Source organism: Sturnus vulgaris, chromosome 3, assembly GCF_052056855.1.
Source record: "Sturnus vulgaris isolate bStuVul1 chromosome 3, bStuVul1.hap1, whole genome shotgun sequence".
Classification (NCBI taxonomy): domain Eukaryota; kingdom Metazoa; phylum Chordata; class Aves; order Passeriformes; family Sturnidae; genus Sturnus; species Sturnus vulgaris.
Genome location: NC_142245.1, coordinates 45,167,483 through 45,190,259, shown reverse-complemented (window position 1 = coordinate 45,190,259; position 22,777 = coordinate 45,167,483). Strand labels below are relative to the sequence as shown.

Here is a 22,777-nt window from a genome sequence, read left to right as displayed (position 1 = left end):
CAGGGCTTATAGGTTTTTAAAAAACTGCATTTTTGCAACAATGATGCAGATCTCACAACAATGTCATCAGTGATCACTTAAATGTCAAGACAATTACTGATTTAGGTTCTTTTTAAAAGAAACAAAAAAGTGGTGACAGCAGACCTCATATACAGCATAGCTTGCAACTAAAAACATGGAAAAATCTCTATATGGTTCTCTTCACAGACTGTGTATTTCTCATTTGCTAATGATGTAAATACAGGGTTTTTTTGCAGAGGAAAATGGTTGGCAGCATGATTTTTCCTATAATAATCTGAATAATCCTATAAAGAATTCAAGCAATACAATTTATAACATTGGAGGTAATCGTAATACTATTATATTAATAATATAATAATATAATATAATATTAATACTATTATATACTGTCACTTTTTCAAAAATTGCTCTTACCTTGGTCCACAAATAGTGAAGCTAAGGGAACACTCTTCTGATTTTTCATTAAAACAGTTGACCAAGGGTTGCTGCCATCTGAAAGGGGTCTTACTCTGCAATAACAATAGTTATTTTGAGATTACAGATACCATACTCACATAAGCTTTGTGAGAAATTACTTTATTTTCAAGCAATAAACTTGCAGTACATAACTTGAAAATCTTTCCAAAGGTAAAAAGAAGATGGAGTAGCATTGAATCATATGATTATCAATGTAAACATGCCTTAATGTCAGGTATTTTTTTATGATAAAAATTTCATGCCAAAAAAGAAAGCCAATGAAAAATTGGCTTTCATTACCTATTGAACAATACAGATTTGTGAAAACCTGAACAATAGTTTCATTGTCTCAAAGAAATGATGTGAATATTGGAAGTCGATTAAACATAGTAACTTTTAAACAAACAAAAATAATATAAAGCAAAATATAACTGATCATCTGGAACCAACTCTTAACACTCCTAACTGAGACTATCAAGAAAAATAAAGAAAGACACAATAAATAATTGTATATACTAGAGAAATAAAGAAAGGAATTATTACTATCTCTAGTTTTGAGCCATGGGAAAACATAATCTGTAAGTAAAGCTGTCTAGCTGATTTTCATTACGCTTTCACCCTCTGTTTGTCAGCATAAAGGATGTTGCTGGTGTGAACTGTTCCTGCCAAATCAGTCAGTCTTACTTAATTATACTGAAAGTACCCAGTGGGGGCCATGCTTGCAATTCCTCAAAATAATGTGGGGAAGGATAAGAAAGACAGACCATGAATGTCTGGTATGCACTGGCAGCTCAGCATCCCAGTATGTTCCAAGTCTCAAAAAAAACCCAGAGATAAGAATCAATAAAACTTTAACATAAGTAGGCGTTTTATCCTCAAGACTAAGTGGAGGAGCTACTTATCAGTAATGCAATTTCTATATTAGTTAAAAGGTAGGAGTTCTTGCTGTAACTAGAGATAGCAGAACTTTTTTCACTCGCTATCTATGTCACTACCAAGAATGCTTTAGTATTATCAAAAAAACAAAATGTAGTAGACATACTTGTCCTTACAATCTGCACGATCCTTTGTTTGAGCTGAACTTGGTCCCCATGTACAACCTTTCTTTTTAAAACTTCTCTTCACATCTTCAAACTCTTCTTGATGATATGTTGTGCTCCTTCCCCAAGTTCTGTTGCTCTCATCTGAAGTTACTGGAGTTTGGATTTAAAAACACAAAACCCACACACATAAATACTATTTCTAAAACCAAAACAAAGCAGAATATTTTTTTCTTTTACAAAAAGCACCACACAAACTTCATTGATCCAAAGAGATGAGCAAGAAAGAAAAGTAATTTATGAGCTGTCAAGAGGCCCAGATTAAAGAGAAAGCAGCAAAGCAATCACATTTTCCATGCTTCTTTAACTGAGAACCTTATATTCAGGTAATTCAGACAAGTGAATTAGACTGAGCACTTAAGTTCAGTGAATAAAATATATTCTGTGGACAACTGGTATCAAAAGAAACAGAATATTCCAGTTGTGACCATGGTTAATGTTTTCTTTCTCACTACACCAAAACAGATTATACTTTAAAGTGTCTAGCCTCCATTAAATGCTTAGTCTGTCACTGTCTCAGCTGATAAATTAAACAGAACCAGCACCTTGGAAACATAATGAAATCTTGCCTTTTTTCATAACCCCACAGGGAAGTTCATATTCACTTGTGATATCTACATCTTGCTGGTACACATATACACTGTTTCTTCGGCCATTAGCTGTGTGTGTATCTGTTTTTGGAATCACTGAGGAAAAATTAAGAGAACGTAGTAGAGATCTTAGTCAAATTGATTTCAGAAACAGAACTGTTTTCCTCATTTTTTTTTCTTTGGGTCATAAAGCCTGGATCTATAAAGGCATTAAGCATCTTCTAATGATGGGTAAGGTTTAAAGGATCCTCTTTCTAGGACCCAGCTTGGGAGGGTAGATTTTCACATGCCACCGACTAGCATTAGCTTGGTATCATGATGGCATGCTTAAAGATATGATGGAGAGACCTAGGAGAAAAACAATGTAGCCAGTTATAACAGCATGAAAAATGAGGGGGCATTTACACATCCATGGTTCTGCTGTTCCTTCACTGTACAGATTCTCCTCCTTCCTCACCATACACCTCACCCACAAAGCTCACCCTGTAGTGCGGGACTACATTTGCCTACCTTACACTCTAATTTTCAACCACATTCCTATGGAATATGTACTTTAGTGGTTTTCCTTCTCCCTCTAAAACTCCTTTCAAAATCAGCAGAATTTGTTTTAATAAGAAATCAACTAGATTTTTCTTTTAACTTAACATTTAGATTTGAAAGCTAGACTTTCTCAAGACAAAGTGAAGCAGTCAAGTAACCAGTATATGCCTGTTTCAAATCACCTGTATTTGAGCAAGTCATCTTGACACAAAGACACTTTGAAGTTAAATCAAGATAAAACGTTATTGTGGGAAAGGGAATTTATTTTGCACAGGTGCAGATGGGTGTGGAAGCTAAATTGTTTCAGCTAGATACTCCTGAGATATCTGATAAGCTTTTAGGTAAAAACCTAAGGATCCAAACTCAGAAACAGACATGTATTTCTTTTAAGTGAGAGCCTTTGTGTTGTCCTGTGTGTTCAAGCCCTATGAATACAAATGCCTACTCAAGTAAAAAAAGAAAAAAATCCTCAGTGGCACTTAGCACACATGCAAGGAGTTGCACTGCAATAGCTTACACAAGGCTATGCAATTAAAAAATCAAACACAGAAAACTCAAGTTTTCAGAACCATGCCGATACCTTACATTTGCTTCATTTCCAAGCATTTCCTCGCAGAGCAAGAAAAATCAAAGATAAAATGAGATAATTTAGACGTAATTATGACATTTTACTAAGAAAAGCTTTTCTTCACCTTTCTGCAAAATAGCAAAGCCAACCAACCAACCAGAAAATCCCACCACATTTTGAGGACAGGAAACTATTGACAACATACTCTGTCAGGATACAACTGTCTGTCAAGATACTCTGTCAGCTAACATCTGAAAAAGACTCCAATTGATTTTCCTTCCATCTCAAATTTTCATTGTGAAAAGCAAGACAGGGTTTGCCCACCTCTCTCCTTTACCCACAATGTTGCCAACTGTATCCACTACAGCTCAAACAAATACTGAAGTGGCAGTGAAGACATCACTGGTTCCCTTTAGACATTAACAATGAAAAGGATTTCATAATGCAGAGGTGTTACAAAGGAGTGAGAGATCTGATTTCTATCCAAACTTTAAACAGCGTCAGGCCAGTTAAAAAAAAAAAAAAAAAAAAAATCAATCTTTACAGACCAACTACAGAAAAGTATGGAAAAAAATCCTCATGCATTCTGGTTTCCCCTTCTCATTTATAGCCGACAAAAGGCACATTCTGAAGCAATCTTCCTCACAGGTGACTGTGCTTGCAAGAGAAGATAGCCAACATCCATGAGCAATCAGCTGGAACAGGTTCCACTGATTTCATTAAGAGAGAGAAGCTTAAGGCATTCCTCCCTGAATATGGATAATTAGACAATCTCCTTTGCACAATAGATCAGACAGTACAAATGCAAGCAGTGAATCCTGTAGGAACTGTTTTATCTGTGTTTGTGTCATTCCCAAATATAAATGCATGCTTCTCTGTAATAACATGATCGTATTCTTGGTACCTCCACTATGTGAGATTGAACATACCTTCCTTTCTGTTATTAGTATACATAATAATGTAGACCTATAAATGTACCCACAGTTTTTTTTTTTTGGTCTCTTTTTCCTATCTTTGAAAAACCTAAAGCATGATTTCTTCTGGATTTATACCTGCTTAAACCTTGATTCTCTTTTTATGTAAGAAAATTGTTATTGTCTCATTCTTTGGTCTTTCCATCGTACAAGACTCCCTTACTCTCTGAAGCTTTCTTTTCCTTTATCAACTCCAATACCTAATTTAAAACTTGTTTTCCATCTTACTTGGTTTCCAAATGTGATGCTTTGCCTTTTGTCATAAATTTTGATTCATCGTTGTTTTATCCCAGTTAGCTTACAAATTGGTTTCCAAAGTAATTAAGATACAATTTAAAGCATTCACAATCATTTTGAATTACTGAAATTATTTAGCGTTTTAGCAGATTATCCCTCATTTCAAAGAAGTTGCAACTGTTAGAACCAGTCAAGGGATATAGAAATCATACAGAAATCTGCCTGGAATCTGATACTACTACCAGCATTTCAGTATGTATATGGAACAGTCTATTTTGATCAAACGAGTGGACACTTACATTGTATAGCTCGAAGACGAGGAATTATTGTGGGGCTACTTGATGGACTAGAGCTGTTACTGTTTAAACTCCTCCTCTTATCCAGATTGGGGGATGCCTGCACTGTTATTTTGTGCTGGAAGTCTGTAAGAGAGCAAAACAAATCAGTTTTAATGATCTGAATAAAAAAACTTCTCAGAAGAAGATGCTGCTATACTTCTTAAAACAAAGTTACATAATGAATTAGATTTCATTAGATGCAATTTATTTATGCAGGTAAGAGATATACATATTAAAAACACTGAAAAACTCTAAATGTAATAATTTAGATTTTGAGTCAAACAGGCAGGACTTCACACCTTCACATGACAGTCTTGCAAGAACATGAACAACAGCAAGTAGGTCTAAGTGGACCTGATCTGAGACATAGCCACACCACAGGCTATTATTCAATTTTTTTTGTTATCACAGGAGGGGCAAAAAATATCCCTCAGTATTTCATCTCAAATGAATCAATACTCCTGGCAATGAAATTAGCCTTATTTTTTTTAACTTATAATTCATATGCACCATTAAAAAAAGCATTAAAAACGAAGTCACATTTATTCATGTCAGAAAATCATGACAGTAAACTACAGAATTACAAATATTTATAGCAAAGCAGTAAAAAAAAGAACAATATTGAGGAGGAAAAAAATTATGACATTAACCTTAATATGCTACTCTAATACCCATCATCAGTGCAATTATATTGCACACTATTATTAGAATTGTCTCAAGGACAAGTTCATCTGGATGTTCTTGATAGCAAAGAGCTAACTGCTATTTTGAATGAAAATATTTATTTTATCACTGTTTCAAGTTAAATATAAGCAGAACTAGAAACAAAGGTCCAAATATTCAAGTGAAGCTTGCAATCCAGCATAAATCCAACTAAAAACCATAAATCTACCACGTTTGTCTAGGAGGCTGTAGGGTGGCTTTTATCTTATTTGCTCTTATTTTTAAATTAAGGAAAAACATTTCACTAAGGCTGAAATAGTACTCTAAATATTACTGCCCCCTTTGTGTGTTCCCAGCTACCAGACAGCTACAGTGTGGTCAGACTTTTCTTAACACAGCATCATGTTTTTAATGCATTTGTAATAAACTGACAGACTTGATCTGGAAGGCACTGAAAAGAAGCCCACCAACCCCAGAATGGTGGCAATGAATTTGAAATAATAATGAAGGCTTTCCAACCATTGGTGAAACCATCAGTTTCTGTAGTGCTATCTGGTGGCAACATTAAAAAGGTTCTCTAAAGCAGCCCCTGAGAACTGAAAGACCCTCACTGTCTACAAACATGCCTCCTTTGCAAAGGGGGCACTTTAAGGTATTCATAGGCGGAATGAAATGCTCCAACATTCAAATTATACCATATTTGTGTTCTGAAATCAACTGCTGCTGCTATTAATATGTTTTCTTGCAAGCAATAAGGCACTGAAGACTGTAACTGCTGTGTTGTACTTCCAACTGCAGTAAGTGTGCAGTTTGGACCTACTGCACCTGTACACCCCCAGCCCTCTCAAAGCACTGTTTTTCTGCTTGGTATTTGCAATTTTAGGGCAAACAGCACTAATATTTTATTATGTTAGAAAGTTCTGGGATGTACTAAAAAGTACTCTTCTGTCTGTACAGAAAAAATTATAACAAAAATCTGAACTTTGAACCAGAATTAAATCATGTGGCTCTCGTGCTAGTGACCTTTCCCTCCAAATGGGATGGACTTCTATCTGAATCATTCTTCCAGCTTAAATGAGGACTACTTCATGAGAACATGATACGTGACAGCTTTTCCTTGTGGGGAGGGAGCTATACAATTCTTACCAAACCCTTCTGTGCATTACAGTAGAAGAACCTGGCAACACTGCAACATGAGCCATGGAACTGAAGAAGCCAGCATATTTAATCATTACATATACAGTGAACTTTCAAAAAATTGCAAACCTGAAGGCAAACTAATTCTGTGTCCATCTTTGAGTTTTAACCGGCTTCTTTTAAACTTCCCCTTCCTCTTCTTCACATTGGGTTTCTCTTGGTTTAACTGGAATATCATGATATTCAGCTCGCGCTCCAGTACATCGATCTCGCGTTCCGCTAACTGCTGCTCACGGCGCTTCAGTAATTCTTCTTGAGATTTCTGCTGAAGAGCTGCTCTTGTCAACTCCTCTTCTCGTGACCGAAGCTCCTGAAGACAAGATTCACAAAATTAAAACTAAGTAATAATGTGAAGGCATAAAGGATATATGAAGTGCACAGTAGTTGGTATTTCCTGATTTTTATAATGCTCTATATACAAGCAACATGCCCCATCTTCTACCAGTCCTCCATTCTGAATAAATCAAGATTCTGTATTCAGAATCAAGCATTACACAGATTTCCTTTAAACCATTTGAGTTCACTCCACTTAAAGCAGGTAAGCAGTGGCCATGGGGACAACACATGCAATCCAAGACTATCAGCTAACAGCCCAGCAGAAAATGCACTTCAGGTATTTCACATGATGAGAAACTCTTGCACAGCATGAGGGCTGTTATTGGATAACTCTTACGCTTTAACATAAAGCAAATGACCTGACGAATACAGAAATTATTGCCTTTATCTTAAATTCTCTAACCTTTCCTGTTTTTCAGTCACGTATTAAGTGGCACTTTTCTATCTAGAAAAGCAATCAGTATTACACTGAGTAGGGATTAGTGCAATAGGACAAACTAAGTCATAAGACAGCTGTTTCTTAATTAAATCTAGCAGGTATCTGTAACATCAAACTACTAACCACTGAATAACAGCACACAGACTCCTCAACCACCACTCTCAGGAGAGTTGCTCTTCTTTTATTCTTTTTAATTTTGGAAAAGCTTTAGTAAGGAAGCTAGTTAATTTTTCAGGGTAAATTAATACCCAAGGCTAAATAGGTATAAATCTAGCACCTTAAAATTATCTTAATCTTCAGTTTCCAATATCTGTTAAAATACATCTAAGATTTAAGACCTCTCTAAATTTAGACCTTCCTTCATAGTATGGGGCATATTACACAGGAAACAGATTTAGACAGAACACTTACAATCTACATTGCTAATAACACTGCGCTGAAAGTATAGGAAAAGAACTAGATGTGAATTATATGTTTCTCACAACTTTTTCATATGATTGTGTAAATTCCACTTAATTCGACTCAGAAAAACCATCATTTGAAACAAAGCTATGCTAAAAGTTCAAGATATCTAAGAATATTTTTTCTATTGAAAATGAATTAATTTTTACACTGTACAAGTTTATAATTCCAGTGTTGCTTGGTTTTGTTTGTCTTTATTTTGTTCTTATTTCAGAACTGACTGCCTAATACTGCTCACTGGTATCCAGCAATGTTGTTTGCCTGAAGAATTCCTTATTTCATACTGTTAAAGCAAAAAATTACTTCCTGAACAGTATTACTTCAGTATTTTCAAATGAGGGGATATTCAAATGCTCTTGCCACAAAGACTATGGATGTCAAAAGACAGGCTGGCACTGAAGCAAACTAGTTCAGTGAAAAGTATCTGTTCTTCACAAGATACTTTCTGGGTTTTTTTTACAGCTATAGCACATACACATTGCTTATCGTGGATTTAAAACTTAAATGATATGACTGACAAATTTCATATGGTACACAAATTTTGAGTGAGCTTGTTTCAACACAATATCGGAAACAAATGATTTTTTAATTGACCCACTTAACATATAGTGTCATGCTAAAGGCAATTCTGCCTCTTGGAAATTCAAAGGAACCTGCCCTCAAAGTGAACAAGTAATGCTTTGGGTTCTGTTCTTCTGTTTGCTCTGGTTTTGTTTTTTTTATAAAGATATCTAATAACTTAATATAGAGACTCCTGAAAATCCTCACTTTCCTCCTATGTCCACTCAAAACAGGGCAACCTAAAACAAGGGTTGAAAGTAGAAACTACATTAATTCATATTTAGAAAAAAAAGATACTTTAAAGTTTAAATAGAGAAGATCTTTACTACTGCATTAGTACAGTAATAAAGGTACATTAGGAGACATTGTTGATTTTCCACCTTTCACAGCCTTCAAATCCAGGTTTCATAAAGCTCGGCAACCAGGCAAAAATTGAAGGCCTGCACTGAAATGGTAGACAGTCTAGAGGAAGTAAGTTTTTCCTCAATGAGAGATTAAGTATTTACTCTTTTCCAAATAAACTAATTAAAACCAGACTTACTGCAATTAGTTAGGCAATGTTTCCACACCACTCTACAATTAAAACACCCATTGTAAGGAAGCTTGGAAAGAATTCTAGATTTCAGTTGCTCAAGAACATTTGTCAAAATAAGATTGTGATCTTCTTTTCGAGTAGGCGTCACCATCACTCATTTGCAGTAAGCCCTTGAGGAAATTCCTTCAGCTACTGAAGTTCCTCTTTTACAGGAGGAATGAGACTCCATGCAGAGGATTTTTGCTTTATTATTATTATATAAATACGTTATAGACATTACCTTCTTTCTAGTAGCTCATAGCAAAATTGATAATGCGCCAAATTAAAAACCCTTGCATATATATAAAAACCTTGTCTAAGTCAAAGTTACATGTTTACAATCTTAAAGAAGTATACCTCATTACCAAGTGCTCTGGAGATGCACTTCCTTTGGCAGATAAAGAGTAAATTTCATTTTATCTTTTCCCCTCCCTACCTGAGCTTAACTCACTTTCACACCAAAAATAAGACTCTTCTTGTAAACTCTTTCATCTGCTTATTTAATCCTAGACTTGATTTAGTCAGATTTTTCTTGGATAGGAAATCTCATACTAAAGTAATGCCTCCGGAAAAACAAAAAATAAACACAAAACCTGAACAGGAAGGCCTCTTACAATTGCTCCCAGAGTAAAAAGAGGAAAATGGTTGGTTGAGCAGTTGCTGGAGGGGCCAAAAACAGACTTACGTTCTATGGCAGGTTGAGGCAAGTGAATGCAGTAGCTGGTGACCCCACAGCAAGTAAAAAAAGGAAGCCTCTACTCTCTATAGAAGGACTATAACTCAAGTGCAAAGGAAGAGACCTGGCAGCTCCTGAGGGACAAAGCTCAGCTCTAGCACTCTGTATGCCTACTGCAGGCAGAGCAGACCACACCACATACTCATCCACTTCTGTGAACCAAAATGAAGAGGGACATGCAGAGGGCAGAAGAAACAGTAGATAGGAAGTATGTAATGATACTGCAATCTTATGGGTGACCAGTAAATTCTAATATCACTATGCTGATATTATAATACATATGTAATGTCACACCCAACACTAGCCTGAAGTCCACACACTGCCATTCTGACATTTGATGAGAACAAGTGAAGGACAAAGGCTATCAACAGTGTCTTGAAAGACAGGAGTTTAGTTCTTGCTTTTGTCGAACTTGGCAACTACATCTTCTATGAAATTTCTTCACAAATCACTGCACCTCAATTTACTGACTTCCTTGTCTACAATCACTTCATGAAAAAACAACAGCAAATATATACCGGGCAATAATTATACTGCATGAAACAGCTGCAAAGAAGGAATCTGTTTCCTCCAGAAGCATTTCTAACAGGGACTGAAGCACACCTGGCCTATTCCAACTGTTATCTTTATCAAGTTGTCTAAAGGAAAATATAAAGCTCAGGGTAGTTAAAACCAAGTTGAAGAGAGTACTGGAGAAAACAAGGAGAATTGACAGTGAGTATTCATTTAGTACAAACATACGGCAATGTGAGAGTATGGAAAGAAGATCAGTGACAAAAATCTGAGTAATAAACAAAAGAAGCTAGATTTGCTGATTCATGTGTCTGATCTTGACCTTATTAATATCTGGCAAGAATATGTCCCAAAATGCAACATTGAAAGGTATCCATATGATCAGCCTGTTCAGCAAGAAGAGAGATAAAAGCACAATTCCATTTTTGGAAAAGAAGCCATGGGATACAGTCGCATAACAGGATGAAAGGCTTTTCATTCTTACAGCTGAGGAGAATGTTCAATAGCAGCTGAAAACTTGTGTTATAAAGATTAGTTTAAGGGATAAATTCAATTCAATTGATACATGCAAGCATACAAGAAAAAAATAACACATTTTTAAAAAGAGTCTAGAATGCCACATCTACAGATCTGCAACCTGTTTTATTTGGAGAGACAGATGTGGATATCTTTCTTTTTCAACTGTATGTATATTTGCATGAGTACATTGGTAAGCAACAACTCAGAAGTTCAAAACTGCTGTATCACATAAACATACATACACACATACCCTTACTTCAGTGCCATTCAATTGGAAAAATCAACTTACTTTTTCCTTGGTCCTCAATTCATTAAATATCTGCTGAATTTCCAATTTCCAGTCATCTTGCATGGAGTGGAAAGACTCTTGAGGCATTTCAGTCATAACTGCCCCTTCAATGGCAGTAAGCTGTTCAAGAATTAAGGCAAACGATGGTCGGATATGAGGGTCCTGCTCCCAGCATTCTAGAATTTATCAAAATCCCGTCAGTTTGTAATAGCACATAGAACTTTTTGAAGAACTACGTGAATTTCAAGTTACTTGCTACTGCATTTCAATTTATAATGTGTTCTCCATACCTGCAAGACATCTCCAGTCCTGTCTCAATTTACAGAGGTGACATCTGTATTCTACCTACATCTACCTACTTGTACTCAGAGGTTTGTTTTTGTATTAATAGTGAAATTTTTTTTGTTTATTTTTAGCATCTGAAATACCAAACGAGCAATATTGTAAGGAAGGAATACATAAAAAGGTAGAAAAATTCATTTAAACACAAGGAAATAGCGATTAGCAAGCAAAGTTTATTTCTCTCTAAAATATTTCCAAAATATTTTTGACATTCAGGAAGAAACAATGAAAAAAAAGGCATTTGCAATTCTTCCCCTTGAGATTTTAATCTTAATCTTGTATTAATCCATAGTATAATCTTGTAATTTATGAAAATTAATGCAATTTTAGAGTAGAACAAAATCTGTAAAACCAGAGCACAAACTGTACTGTACTGTTGCTACTGAAAAACTTAAAAACTTAAATGCAACACCGTAACTGTAAGGCTCCCTCAGAAACACACCCCAATCTGGAACACCAGATTGCTGTGTAAAGAAAAAGAGCATTCTTGGTACACAGCACACTATCAAATGAGGTTCTTATTTGGCAACCTCATGATTATTTCATATCCCCAAAACATAACTTTTTCAATACATAGGAAGAAACAACGTGGATACCTTTCATTAGTTTTGCAAATGGTTCAGGGCAGGTGGATGGAATGGGCAAAGTAAGCTTATTGACAGCTACTCCGTAAGCCACAGCGAGGCCATCGATGCCACGGTAAGGCACTTCTCCTGTAAGCAGCTCCCATAGCAACACTCCATAACTACAAAAGGTAATTTTTTAAACAGTTATTTTCTGAGAAACAACAAGAACACAAGAAAACACAAACAAGTATCTGTCCAACCATGTACTCAGAATTCATGAAGATTTCCCAGTCAAAGGTGAATGTTTTAAAGTCAGCTCTACTTTTGTCATTGTTCACATTTACTGGGTGCAACTTGAAGATTGGCTCGCACTCTTATTCGAAATGTAAGCCTGAAGCCACTTCTATAGAAATGCTAGTTTCACATAAATCTGACTTAAAATAGGCAGTCTGAATGACAGGAAAACAAGCAACCTTCTTCCCACCAAAAAGCAAACAAACAATAAAAAGAAATCCTCAGCAGAGCATTCAGGCCATTTCCCTTTCCAAACATTTCACAACAATCTACCTAGAGGGACATAGGAGTTTTCTGTACTGTTACTGTTATTTAAAAAAAACCCAACTATCTTTATCTGGAAGTTTGCATTTCTAATCCCATAAAGGCCAGTTAACTTGTCACTTCCCTTTGAAGATGCAACAAGATTGAGGAATTATTTCATGCACACACAACTAACTTCTCCATTCTAGAAAAAATCCCACCCAAAAAATCCAAACAAAACAACACTGTTTCCAGCGAAAGGTGTTGGCACAAAGAGATCTTTTCTCAGTTCTGGGTACAGAAATCAAGAATCAAGGGAATTCCTATTACAGTAACAAGAGCTGTAAGAATTTCTGCAATGCTCTTTACCCAAAGAAGAGCCAGGTTTTGCTTTTACCTTCTTTGCGTCTGTATGCCCAGTGCTTGGCTTGTTCAAATGACCCAAGCCCCTACAAAGGGCAGGGACAGTAGGCTGGCTACTGTGGCTCTAGAGCTCCTATTCTACCACCACTGAATTGGACAGGTTTCACAGTCATTTTTGTGGAAGTGGGAATTACTTCTTTCAGAATGTTAGCCTAAAGTGAACTTTATGACTGGATTTGGGTTTATGTTCCTCCTTTCATCTCCCAGACCCCTTCCACTTCTCTTCCTGCCAGGGAACCACTGCCTGTAGATACAAAGGACAACCTATTGGCACTTTTGAATGGTAAAGTGAGCAGGCAAAGGAAAAAACAGAATACTAACTATTGCTCTTGCCCCTTCTCTCCAAGTGTGCAAAGAAACCACCTGCAAGTTTTGCAGGACTAGACTGAACTCTTCAACACGAGAAGAAAGCATTCTGCACTGGGGAAATGAGGGCTATGCAATCCTTAGGACTAGAAATTACACCTCAAGTGGAGCAGATACGACAGGGAGAAGAACACACACCAGTTACAGTTTTCTATCACTGTCTGCTTAATGAGAAAAAGTCAGTCAGCATTATACAACACCTTACAACATCACTTTAATAAATAATAAAACAGCAAACTACACAATATCAGCACAAATATCAGCAGTACTTTGTTATCTATGGTCTCTTTGAGAATTTTTGCATCCCACAAAATCTTAAAAACTAATGAATTTACTAACACTTCACCAAAAGCTGAAGAAAACAGTCTGCACCTACAGCCAAAAGGAAAAGGAATTTTAAAAGTTTTGAGCTTCTTAATATCCTCCTGATTTTTCTGGTCTAATTTCTGCATTTTCTAGTATACTCAAAAACAGTTAAAATAATGAATTCCAATTTGTTTTAAAACAGTGGTGTTCTGACCATAATGAATACAACACTTCCTGTGGTACATACACATTTTATGCCTCATGGAGGAATTCTCCTGAACTACGGCTCATCTGTGTCCTTGGAGAAAGCATTAAAAAAAATCATTCAGCAAGTACAGACTGTTCTAAATTCAAGTAATTCCCTTGATCAAACTATTCCATATGTATTTTAGCATGAACTCTGGAGATAAGCAAAACATTAAATTTAACTAAAAAAAAGTCACCTTTTATAAAAAAGTTGTGTCACACTATTAGCTTGAGTTGTATTTACAATTCAAGCCTTTAATCTTAAAGAGTTCTCAACAGTGCCAAGTAGGTGGTTGCAAAGTTTTAAACAGTAGCAGCCTTTTAATGAAAGCAGTCTTAATGTCAAGCACCAAGAGCCAGCACTATGGGGGAAAAACTGCAAGGAGGAAGCCTAAAGACATGATCTTGATACACTGGAGTTTCTGGGAGGTACTAATCTGCCATTACCTAGGAAAACAACTACTTGTTAACTCACTGAACTACACTAGCTATTCCGTGCATTAAATTTCACCAGCTCACACACAACTGTCTCATGAATACAGCTGAGCTTCTAAGAAATAGCTTTTTTTTTTAAGAGCAAAAGCCATGTCCCTTTCCTTCATCAGCAAAAGGCCAAAGCCACATGACCACATACGTCATTGAAATACATATTTTTAAACCACAAAAACGAATACACTTCCAAATATATGTTAAGTATTTTCATTACTAAAACTATTTTCCTTCAATCAAATGTGATTTAAGCCTCACTATATCTCACTCCAGTGAAAACTTGGTTTTATATATTTTAGGAACTGAAAATCTGAAGGTAAGGTTCTCAAAGTTTAATTTAGTCTACATGCCATCTTCCAGAGAAGAGGTTACTAAGCACTGCTATATGAATCACTTCAAATTTATCCAAATATTCCAGGCAAAAGCAACTGCTAATTCTGCTGTGCAGTAGGTGCTTCCTGGCTTTGCCAAGGGCTTGTACAAGCAGGACACAAGTTACTCTAAAGACCATTGCTGAAGCACACCATCAGCACTTGGAAATCTGTGGGCATATTTGCACTTTCAGGCTTTACACAAAACCAAGACTGACATACCACTCAGAAATGTGTGATGATTGATGGAAGGGTAGGGTTGGAGGAATAGAACTCGTCTGGGAATTTGGAAGCGTGTGCCAGAGTAAAATAACACGGTAGTTAAAGCTCTGGTTTGGAAAGCGAAAGGATACATGTGCAGGGCCTGGAAAGCACTAGCTCTATCTAGGATGACACCTGAGAACCTGCAGCCTGGAAGGAACAAGACAAATGAGCATCACATGAAAATACTCCCACAACATTTCTGAGCACTGGCAGATTCTGGAAGACTAGCTGGAAAGTGTGAGTTGCCTCAACTTGAGCCACCTCAATTGCTCTTCTTTTTTTTTTCCTAAAAAGAGGTCTGCAGATTTCATTCAGAGCCTCAGCACTCAGTATGTGTAACTGAGGTTCAGAAATTTGCTGAAACATACGGTGTTCTTGTCTTAGAAAGACCCATATACTTAAACTGGAAACCTGAAGGCTTTTAAAAACAAAAAACCACTCCTGTAAGCAGGATATTCTTTATTTCCTTATCTTTTAAAGAAAGAGTAAAGATAAGCAACAGAATAGATCAAAGTGCAGTGAGCAGAAAATGTTTAGAAGCTAAGAAGGTCTAAACTATACTGCAAAACACAGCCTTTCTACTTAAAAACCTCTCCTGTTAGACTTCCATCATTGAACTAAATACTTACATTTTTACAAGAGAGGCGTGCAGAAGAGAAGGCGAAGAAGAGAAATACTGTAGGTTCCAAAAATGTAAACTAATGTTGCAGCAGAATATAAAATAATTGCACCAAAGCATACCCCCTCAGATACCTAAAATCACAGCAACAAGACTGGACAGGACCTGTAATTAAGCATGGAATACAGCTGATTAGGGAAACGCCTACACCCAACCTCCATCCCGCAAAAGAAAAAAAAATTAAGAAAAAAGTAAGAAAGAATGGAAATAAAAAGAATGAGGTCAAAGATGCTTCCCAACTGGGCATTAACTGAGACTAATGCAAATAAAATTAGTCCCATAGGCAAGACAAATGAGTGTCACAAAACAGCAGTGCAGATACAGAATCATCACGAGAATACCAGAAGCTTCATGCTGTAGAATATCATGCATCTAAGCAAAATAGGACCCTATTTAAGAATCATACAGTAAAGAACATGCATTAAGCAGCAGGAGAAAACAGATTAAAGTCCTCCCCTCCTTTCCCAAATAGCTATCTTGGTGCCTTCAGAGAAAACATATCAAAAAGAAAGGAAATGCAGACTTTTCAAGGTGGGGCACAGCAGCTTTTAGAGCCTATTGTGCAATCACTGCTTTTCTGCACTCACAGAATAGAACTAAATTAATACTAAAGCTTAAATTACTTTTCTACAGTACATGTATCCCACACTACACTACTCAAAAATAGCATCAGTAGCGAGAGCCATATTATTTATATTATCCACAATAACATCTTAAATGAGAAATTCACAAATTTAACACAGGGCATTTCCCACTTTTAAAATTAGAGAGCAAGTTAAAACAATTTTGTGCTGAATACACTCTCCTTACTCCAGCTACTGGAAGCAAAATCTCTGTAAATGTAGAAGCTTCAACCTAGTATTAACTTTTACACACAATCACATTCCAGATTCCTAAAAACAGCACCAATTCAAGCTAACACTTGGCAAAGTTCTGGTTTGCACCTTACTATTTATCAGACATATAAAGCAATAATTCCTTGGTCTCGCTTTTAGGTGGATTGAGAGTTTTCAGACATCTAATACAAAATAAACGTACTAAAATGAGATCAATCATACATTAATGTATCAAGAGCATACAGTTATTTATATTAAGACTCCAGAGAAACACTTGGGTATATTAACCAACAAATATTTTAAAGATTTCTCTTAATGAGAGCTTGCTTTAAAAAAAATATTCTTTATTTTCCCTCTTCCTCCCCCAGTTTGTAAGTAACAGATAATAAAAGGTGTAACAATTGAAGTGGATACTTAAAAATGCGTTTGCTGGCCATACGTTGAGGCAGTAACCTAGTAAAACACCAAAAAAAATTGTGTCAAAACCCTCAACACAGTTCCACTGAACATGGTCTTCAGCAGACAAACTTCTTACCTCCAAATATCACTTCCTTTAGAAAACATGGAGGACTTGATAACTTCTGGAGCCATCCATGCATAAGTTCCTGCTGCACTCATTTTGGTTGTTCTGTGCCACTCTCTAGCCAGACCGAAGTCTGTAATCTTCAGAGTTTTATTACAAATGTCATCATGTTCCATCTTCTCAAGCAATAAAACTGCAAAAGATTGAGTTTAAAAATTAATGCAATGGCAATAAAAAAATACATTCCTGTTAATAATTTCACATACACTTGTATTGCACAGATAATTGTATACTTTTAGTGTGTGAAAATATTATTGCAATTTTTATATGCATTAAAAGGTTTTTTTATAATTTTAAGCTATTCCAAGCTATAAAACCAAGAAATACCTACAGTGTCATGAGCTCTTTATGCAACCGTAGGAGCATAAATTGAATTAGCAAAAGAAATACACCGGAGATGGAAAGTAAATCAGATCATTTAAGAAAGCCCAGAATCCTAATATCCCAGAGGATGACAGACTGTCAGAAAATTATTCACTTTGCAGCAAGATTCTGGAATAACAAACCAGTGGCAGTAGTAAACCAAGAACAAATGTTAAGAATTCTTATAAAAGACTGATAAAACAGAGCAGGATACACTATGTCACTGTAGAAAATCCACTCTTAATAGTGCACTCAATCCTGGCCCTACCTCATCTCTGAAAGCGTGTAACAACTGAAAGAGGCATGGGACACAAGTGGGGTACTCAAAACAACATAACCACAGCTACAAGGAATGGTTAGTAGACAAGAAGCCTTCCCCTAGGAAAAGAAACATTTGCAAACAAAAATCTATATAACAATGCCTCATTAATGAAGGAAACTAGAGGCAATAATTGTTCAAAGTTTCTCACTACAAGAAACGGACACCACTGGTAAAATTAGCAGGTGAGAATCAAACACGTGTCAGTCGTTCACACAACACATAGGTGAACTTTGCAACAAGATTCTGAACTTTGGAATTCTTGGCATGGTATGTGAATATTATTATTTAACATAGATTGAAAGAGAATCTCCATAAATTCACAGAAGTCAACTGATATGGGGAATTTATATCAAAAAAAGTTAGTATATTTTCATGAAATCCCTGGGCCACAAATCAGAACAAAGTTAGGAAACTATCTGCCAGGGGAATTAGTTTGCCTTGGGAGTTCCCAACTGGCAACAGGCCACTGGACTTGGATCCAGTTCCTTTTATGTTATAAACACTCCACCTTCATGAATGTTAAAGAGTAAGTTATCCTTTTTTTTGCTGTTGCATCCTACAGTGCCCAACTTGTTCATGAGACAATGTTATTGGCAGAGTTTTAGCACCTCTTCAGGAAACAGTGTTACAAGAAGAGAACTGGGTAATTGTGTAAGAGCTCTCAAGGAAGGGGACAACAGATGGAAAGGAATCATTTTAACACACTATTATTTTAATTACATATTCAGTTCCTCTGTCACTGTTTGTGAGAGTAACTGTTAGTTTTAACTTTCTGTTAAAGTGATCTCCTTGGACAAAGACCAAAAATTAAATTACATGTAAGAAGCGTAAATTTGTGTTTTCTACCTGCATATACAGCAAGACACAGTACAGGACATCCATTAACAAAAACAGCAGACAAAGACTTACCCTCCCTTACAGAAGAAAAACTGATGACCTTGCACTTGCAATTGAAAGAAATAATTCTTACTGGTAGAGATTAACTCTTACAAATATTTCAAAAATTACATCAAATCCAGATAAAAGGAAAAGAACCCACATTCTATTTTCAATAAGCTTCTTAACAGTGCAAAAGAAATGAAGGCCAAAATGGTACAGACAAACCAAGAACTCACCAATGAGAACCACCAGAACAGGTTAAATTCAGGCAAGTTTTTATACTTTTATACTTGAATCAAAGACCTATTGTTTGCTGTTCCATTTCAAACATGTTCAGCAGAATTCCTGACATTCCTTGTCAGTCAATGTGACCGAAACCAAAAACAGTCAGTCTTGCAAAAGGTAATAACTGGCATGTGACCAAGTTTCATCCGACAAAGGGACAACATTTCTTAGCAGTTCAAACTTCCCTTTCCGGCTGGTAGCCAGGCAAACAATACTACACACACATAACTTAGCAGCTGGGCAGTAAAAATGCTCAGCATAGCTGAGTAGCACTCTGTAAGAGCTTACCTTGGAGTAGCCTAGCAACCTTTACTATAGCATCCTTCTAGCTCTTCCATAGCTTCCTGGCCCTTGCTGGCTGCTAACCTGACAGAAGTCATTTTACATTCACCAGTTTGCCCTGTTTACTCAGCATCCCCCTTGTTTCTTTTTTTAATCCTTTAAATTGTCTTTTCTGGCTCCAATATACGTGCAATGTTAAGTTGGGCAAGAGCCACTTTAGCACTTTTGGGCTTACTTCAATATTTTTCAAACTTTTTATTTTCCACAAAGAATGAAGTTCATACTTACATTACAGCTTTGCCCCTGGCAAGCACAGCCCAAAATATTCAGAGGTACAAAGACTATTTGAAAGCAAAACCCACCAAAACCCACAGATTAGATAAGGTATGCAGAAATGCAGGAAAATCCTATGTGCTTACTTATTTACATGTAAGTAGGACATAGGATAAGGATATTTATCTAACACCTTTTTTTTTCTACATAAGCAAAACCACATACTATGTTTCTGAATGATTCAAAATAGAAGGAGATTAAGTTTGGTTCAAAGGTAAAACTCTGCCTTGGATTGTTACCCAAACATTTCAGTGAGAAATAAAAAAAATGACCAAGTAGCTTAAGGTTGCATATGATTTCTACCAGCAACACCATTTTCAATTATATTCTGAGTTATTGCATCTCTTTGTGACTCTACCTTTCTGCAATGAGATCAAGAGGAAAGCAAATTTATTACCGCAGAGCAAAGACTTGTATGCCATATAGCAGGCACTCCTTGAATATATGAGATAGTGCATACCCAGAAACATTTACAGCAGGGCAACAAAGAGATGTTATTTTCAATAATTCCTGAAATATAAATCAACAAGTTAAAGATAAAAGCCAGGTAAGACAGAGAGAAAAATTAAATGCTATGCAGTAAATTGGTATTAAAAGTGGTAGATAAGATATTATAGAATCATAAAGGTTGGAAAAAAGTCTCCAAGACCAAGTTTAACCTTTGACCAAACAGCACCATGTCGACTAAACCACAGCACTAAGTACCACATCCATTCATTTCCAGAACATTTGCAGAGATGCTGACTCTACCACCTCCCTGGGCAGCATAGTCAGAAAATAGCACCCACTCTAAGAAAGAACAGACCATCATACTAAAAAATTTGCGTAAGATCAATCTTAAAATCTATAGCTATAAAGAAGAGATGAAGGAAGAAGAAATGCCTGGCTGTTCTGGCTAACAGAAGGAAAACTAGCAAGCTACACGTAGATGTGCAAGTAGTTAATTCAATTCTAAAATACACTAACAAAGGCTTAGTTCAGTAGAAACAGGAAGGTATCCATAGAATTTTACGAAGCATAACACCTCATATGAAATACTGAATGAATAAACCTGCACATGTGTCCAACAAGAGGGACTGAAGCCGACATAAAAAATGGAAGAGTTAGGATCTAGCAATGTCTTTTATATAGATAAAAATCAGAAGAGCTTGTCCTTTTTGCTAGGCTAAACAAAGGTTTAGAGAAGTTATGAGAACAGAAGTTACCCATACCTAGAAACAGAATGCAAACCTACAGCACTGGTGCTCTTAACAACAAAATATTTTCCTAGGTGCTCTGGCCAGTCAGAAGATATACTTCTGATTAAACTCAGTTCTAGATCTGGAGCTACCAGGGTGGTGAATTTTATTGCCTCTTTTCTCCCATTCCTGTTTTTGCCCTCCTCTGCAATGTAAAGCAGAGTTTACGCCTCAAAAAAGTCACAAGATCCAACATACATTCCTGTTAAACCTAATGGTTCCTCAAATAGTAATCTTTCTTGGTTTCTGCACTATTATTGTTACAGCTGGAATATTTTTCTACTGATCTTATGGCACAATGCAAATATTTCATGGTGTAACAGTATGCAGGCAAGATGTTCTGCACACTTTTAGAAACCAAAATCTAACACTCTGCCACGGAGCCAGCATTTCCCAAGCCTGTGTTCCTCTAATTAGAACAGATCGAGCAACAATTCTTTGCCACATCACTACTGCTTCCATACCAGGTGTTCTTAGTCAAGAAAGGCACAGAATTTAGGCTTGAAAAAAAGACACAGGTCCCAGGAAAAACCCCCTCAAATGCTCCCAGTTGCCACTCCTTTTTCTGTGCCATTCCCATCCCATCACTCCTGTCTCCAAACTCTCCACTCGGGCAGTAAAGCTCTCTTCAAGGTGAGCAAAAGGTGAGATATACATAAAGTAGCAGACCTAGTCCGGCCAGAGTTGAACATGAACTACATTCTCTGTTCTTCTGAGCTTGGGTTGAAATTTTACTGGGGAAAAGGAAAAATTAAGTAAGGGCCTAGATATGGACTGATAAGCTAGAAATAAGAGAACAGAGCACATTTAGACAAACCAGATTCCTGGGGCTGCACGTATGCCAAACTCAGGTACAGAATGACACCTCCAGTGCTACTTTCAAGACTAAGCTGAAAGCCTAGAGAAGAACTAGAAGAATTAATTTAAACTGCAAGCACTTTGTTTAAAGCATAATTCTAAATAAAAGGCTTGCATTCCTCCCTCAGCTTTTCTCCTTTCTATTTGTTAAAATTCATGTTAGTTAAGAAACAGTATTTACAGTAAGCCTGAGGGAGGCCTGGGCAGGTATTTTAGGCAGCACATCTAGGAAACCTCTACCTAGAACTAAGCTCTTCAATGCTACTCTTTTAATGCAGGTTATTTCCTATGGTCTTAGTCTTCTTTTTGTTTCTAAGTACATATAGATTGTATTTCTCCAATCTTATCTAGCCAAAGTCCCCATTTAAGACAACACTTCATTTGAAATCCAAAGACTTCATACAGTTAAAATCAGTTTTACTGCATGAGCAATGCATTCCAGTGTGTTCAGGTGACTTTTTCAGTTACCATACATTTAAAATAATGGAGTAAAAAAGGCATTCTGAGAGAAGCCAAGGCAAAAGATTGAACACCTTTTCAGTGGTTTAAAGGTACTGAATTCAAACAATCTTAAACTTAAAAAAAAATAAATCCTGAAATACTGAAGTCCATTCTATCCCTCCTATCATCTTTGTATTTTCTATTATACCCTCTTTATATTACCTTTATATTTTGTTAGTACTAAAAATAAAACATTAAGCAACCTTATTTTCCCAAGTTAGTCAATTGCTAGCAACCATTTCTTGCTACTTTATCTGCAGTTTGCTAAACAGGTAATGATCACGGGTTTTGCAAATATAAGCTATTTAATACCACAGCTATTTCAGTTACTATGATTATAGGTAAGAATGCCTACATATCCACTACATTTACCATCACTGATAAAGTCATTCTTAGAGAATATTATAAAGGAAACACAATTCTACTTTCATAACTCTGCTATAGAACTCTGCTTTCAAATATTGTCCAGACAATGCTGCTACTGTCTCTGTTCCCCCTGCACCCAGTCAGTTCCCTCTCCAACTGTTTGCAAGCAAATCTGGTTCCTGTTAATTCACTAAATCAACACGCAACAAAACCAGCAGGGTGACCCTGT

The 22,777-nt window shown here is 36.4% G+C and overlaps 1 protein-coding gene across 3 annotated transcripts in view; it reads right to left on the bottom strand.

Moving 5' to 3' along the window:
- MAP3K21 (mitogen-activated protein kinase kinase kinase 21) overlaps positions 1 to 22,777 on the bottom strand; it is a 40,857-nt gene that overhangs the window by 5,485 nt on the left and 12,595 nt on the right. Inside the window, exons 2-9 of one of the 3 annotated variants that reach the window (XM_014874994.2) lie at positions 17,074 to 17,254; positions 12,052 to 12,200; positions 11,114 to 11,289; positions 6,754 to 6,994; positions 4,786 to 4,908; positions 2,123 to 2,263; positions 1,520 to 1,670; positions 436 to 530 (exon numbers count right to left, since the gene is read on the bottom strand). In XM_014874994.2, the coding sequence (XP_014730480.1) occupies positions 436 to 530; positions 1,520 to 1,670; positions 2,123 to 2,263; positions 4,786 to 4,908; positions 6,754 to 6,994; positions 11,114 to 11,289; positions 12,052 to 12,200; positions 17,074 to 17,254 (1,257 nt within the window). The remainder of the gene's footprint in view (positions 1 to 435; positions 531 to 1,519; positions 1,671 to 2,122; positions 2,264 to 4,785; positions 4,909 to 6,753; positions 6,995 to 11,113; positions 11,290 to 12,051; positions 12,201 to 17,073; positions 17,255 to 22,777) is intronic. The other 2 variants (XM_014875005.2, XM_014875013.2) reach the window with 2 other exon arrangements.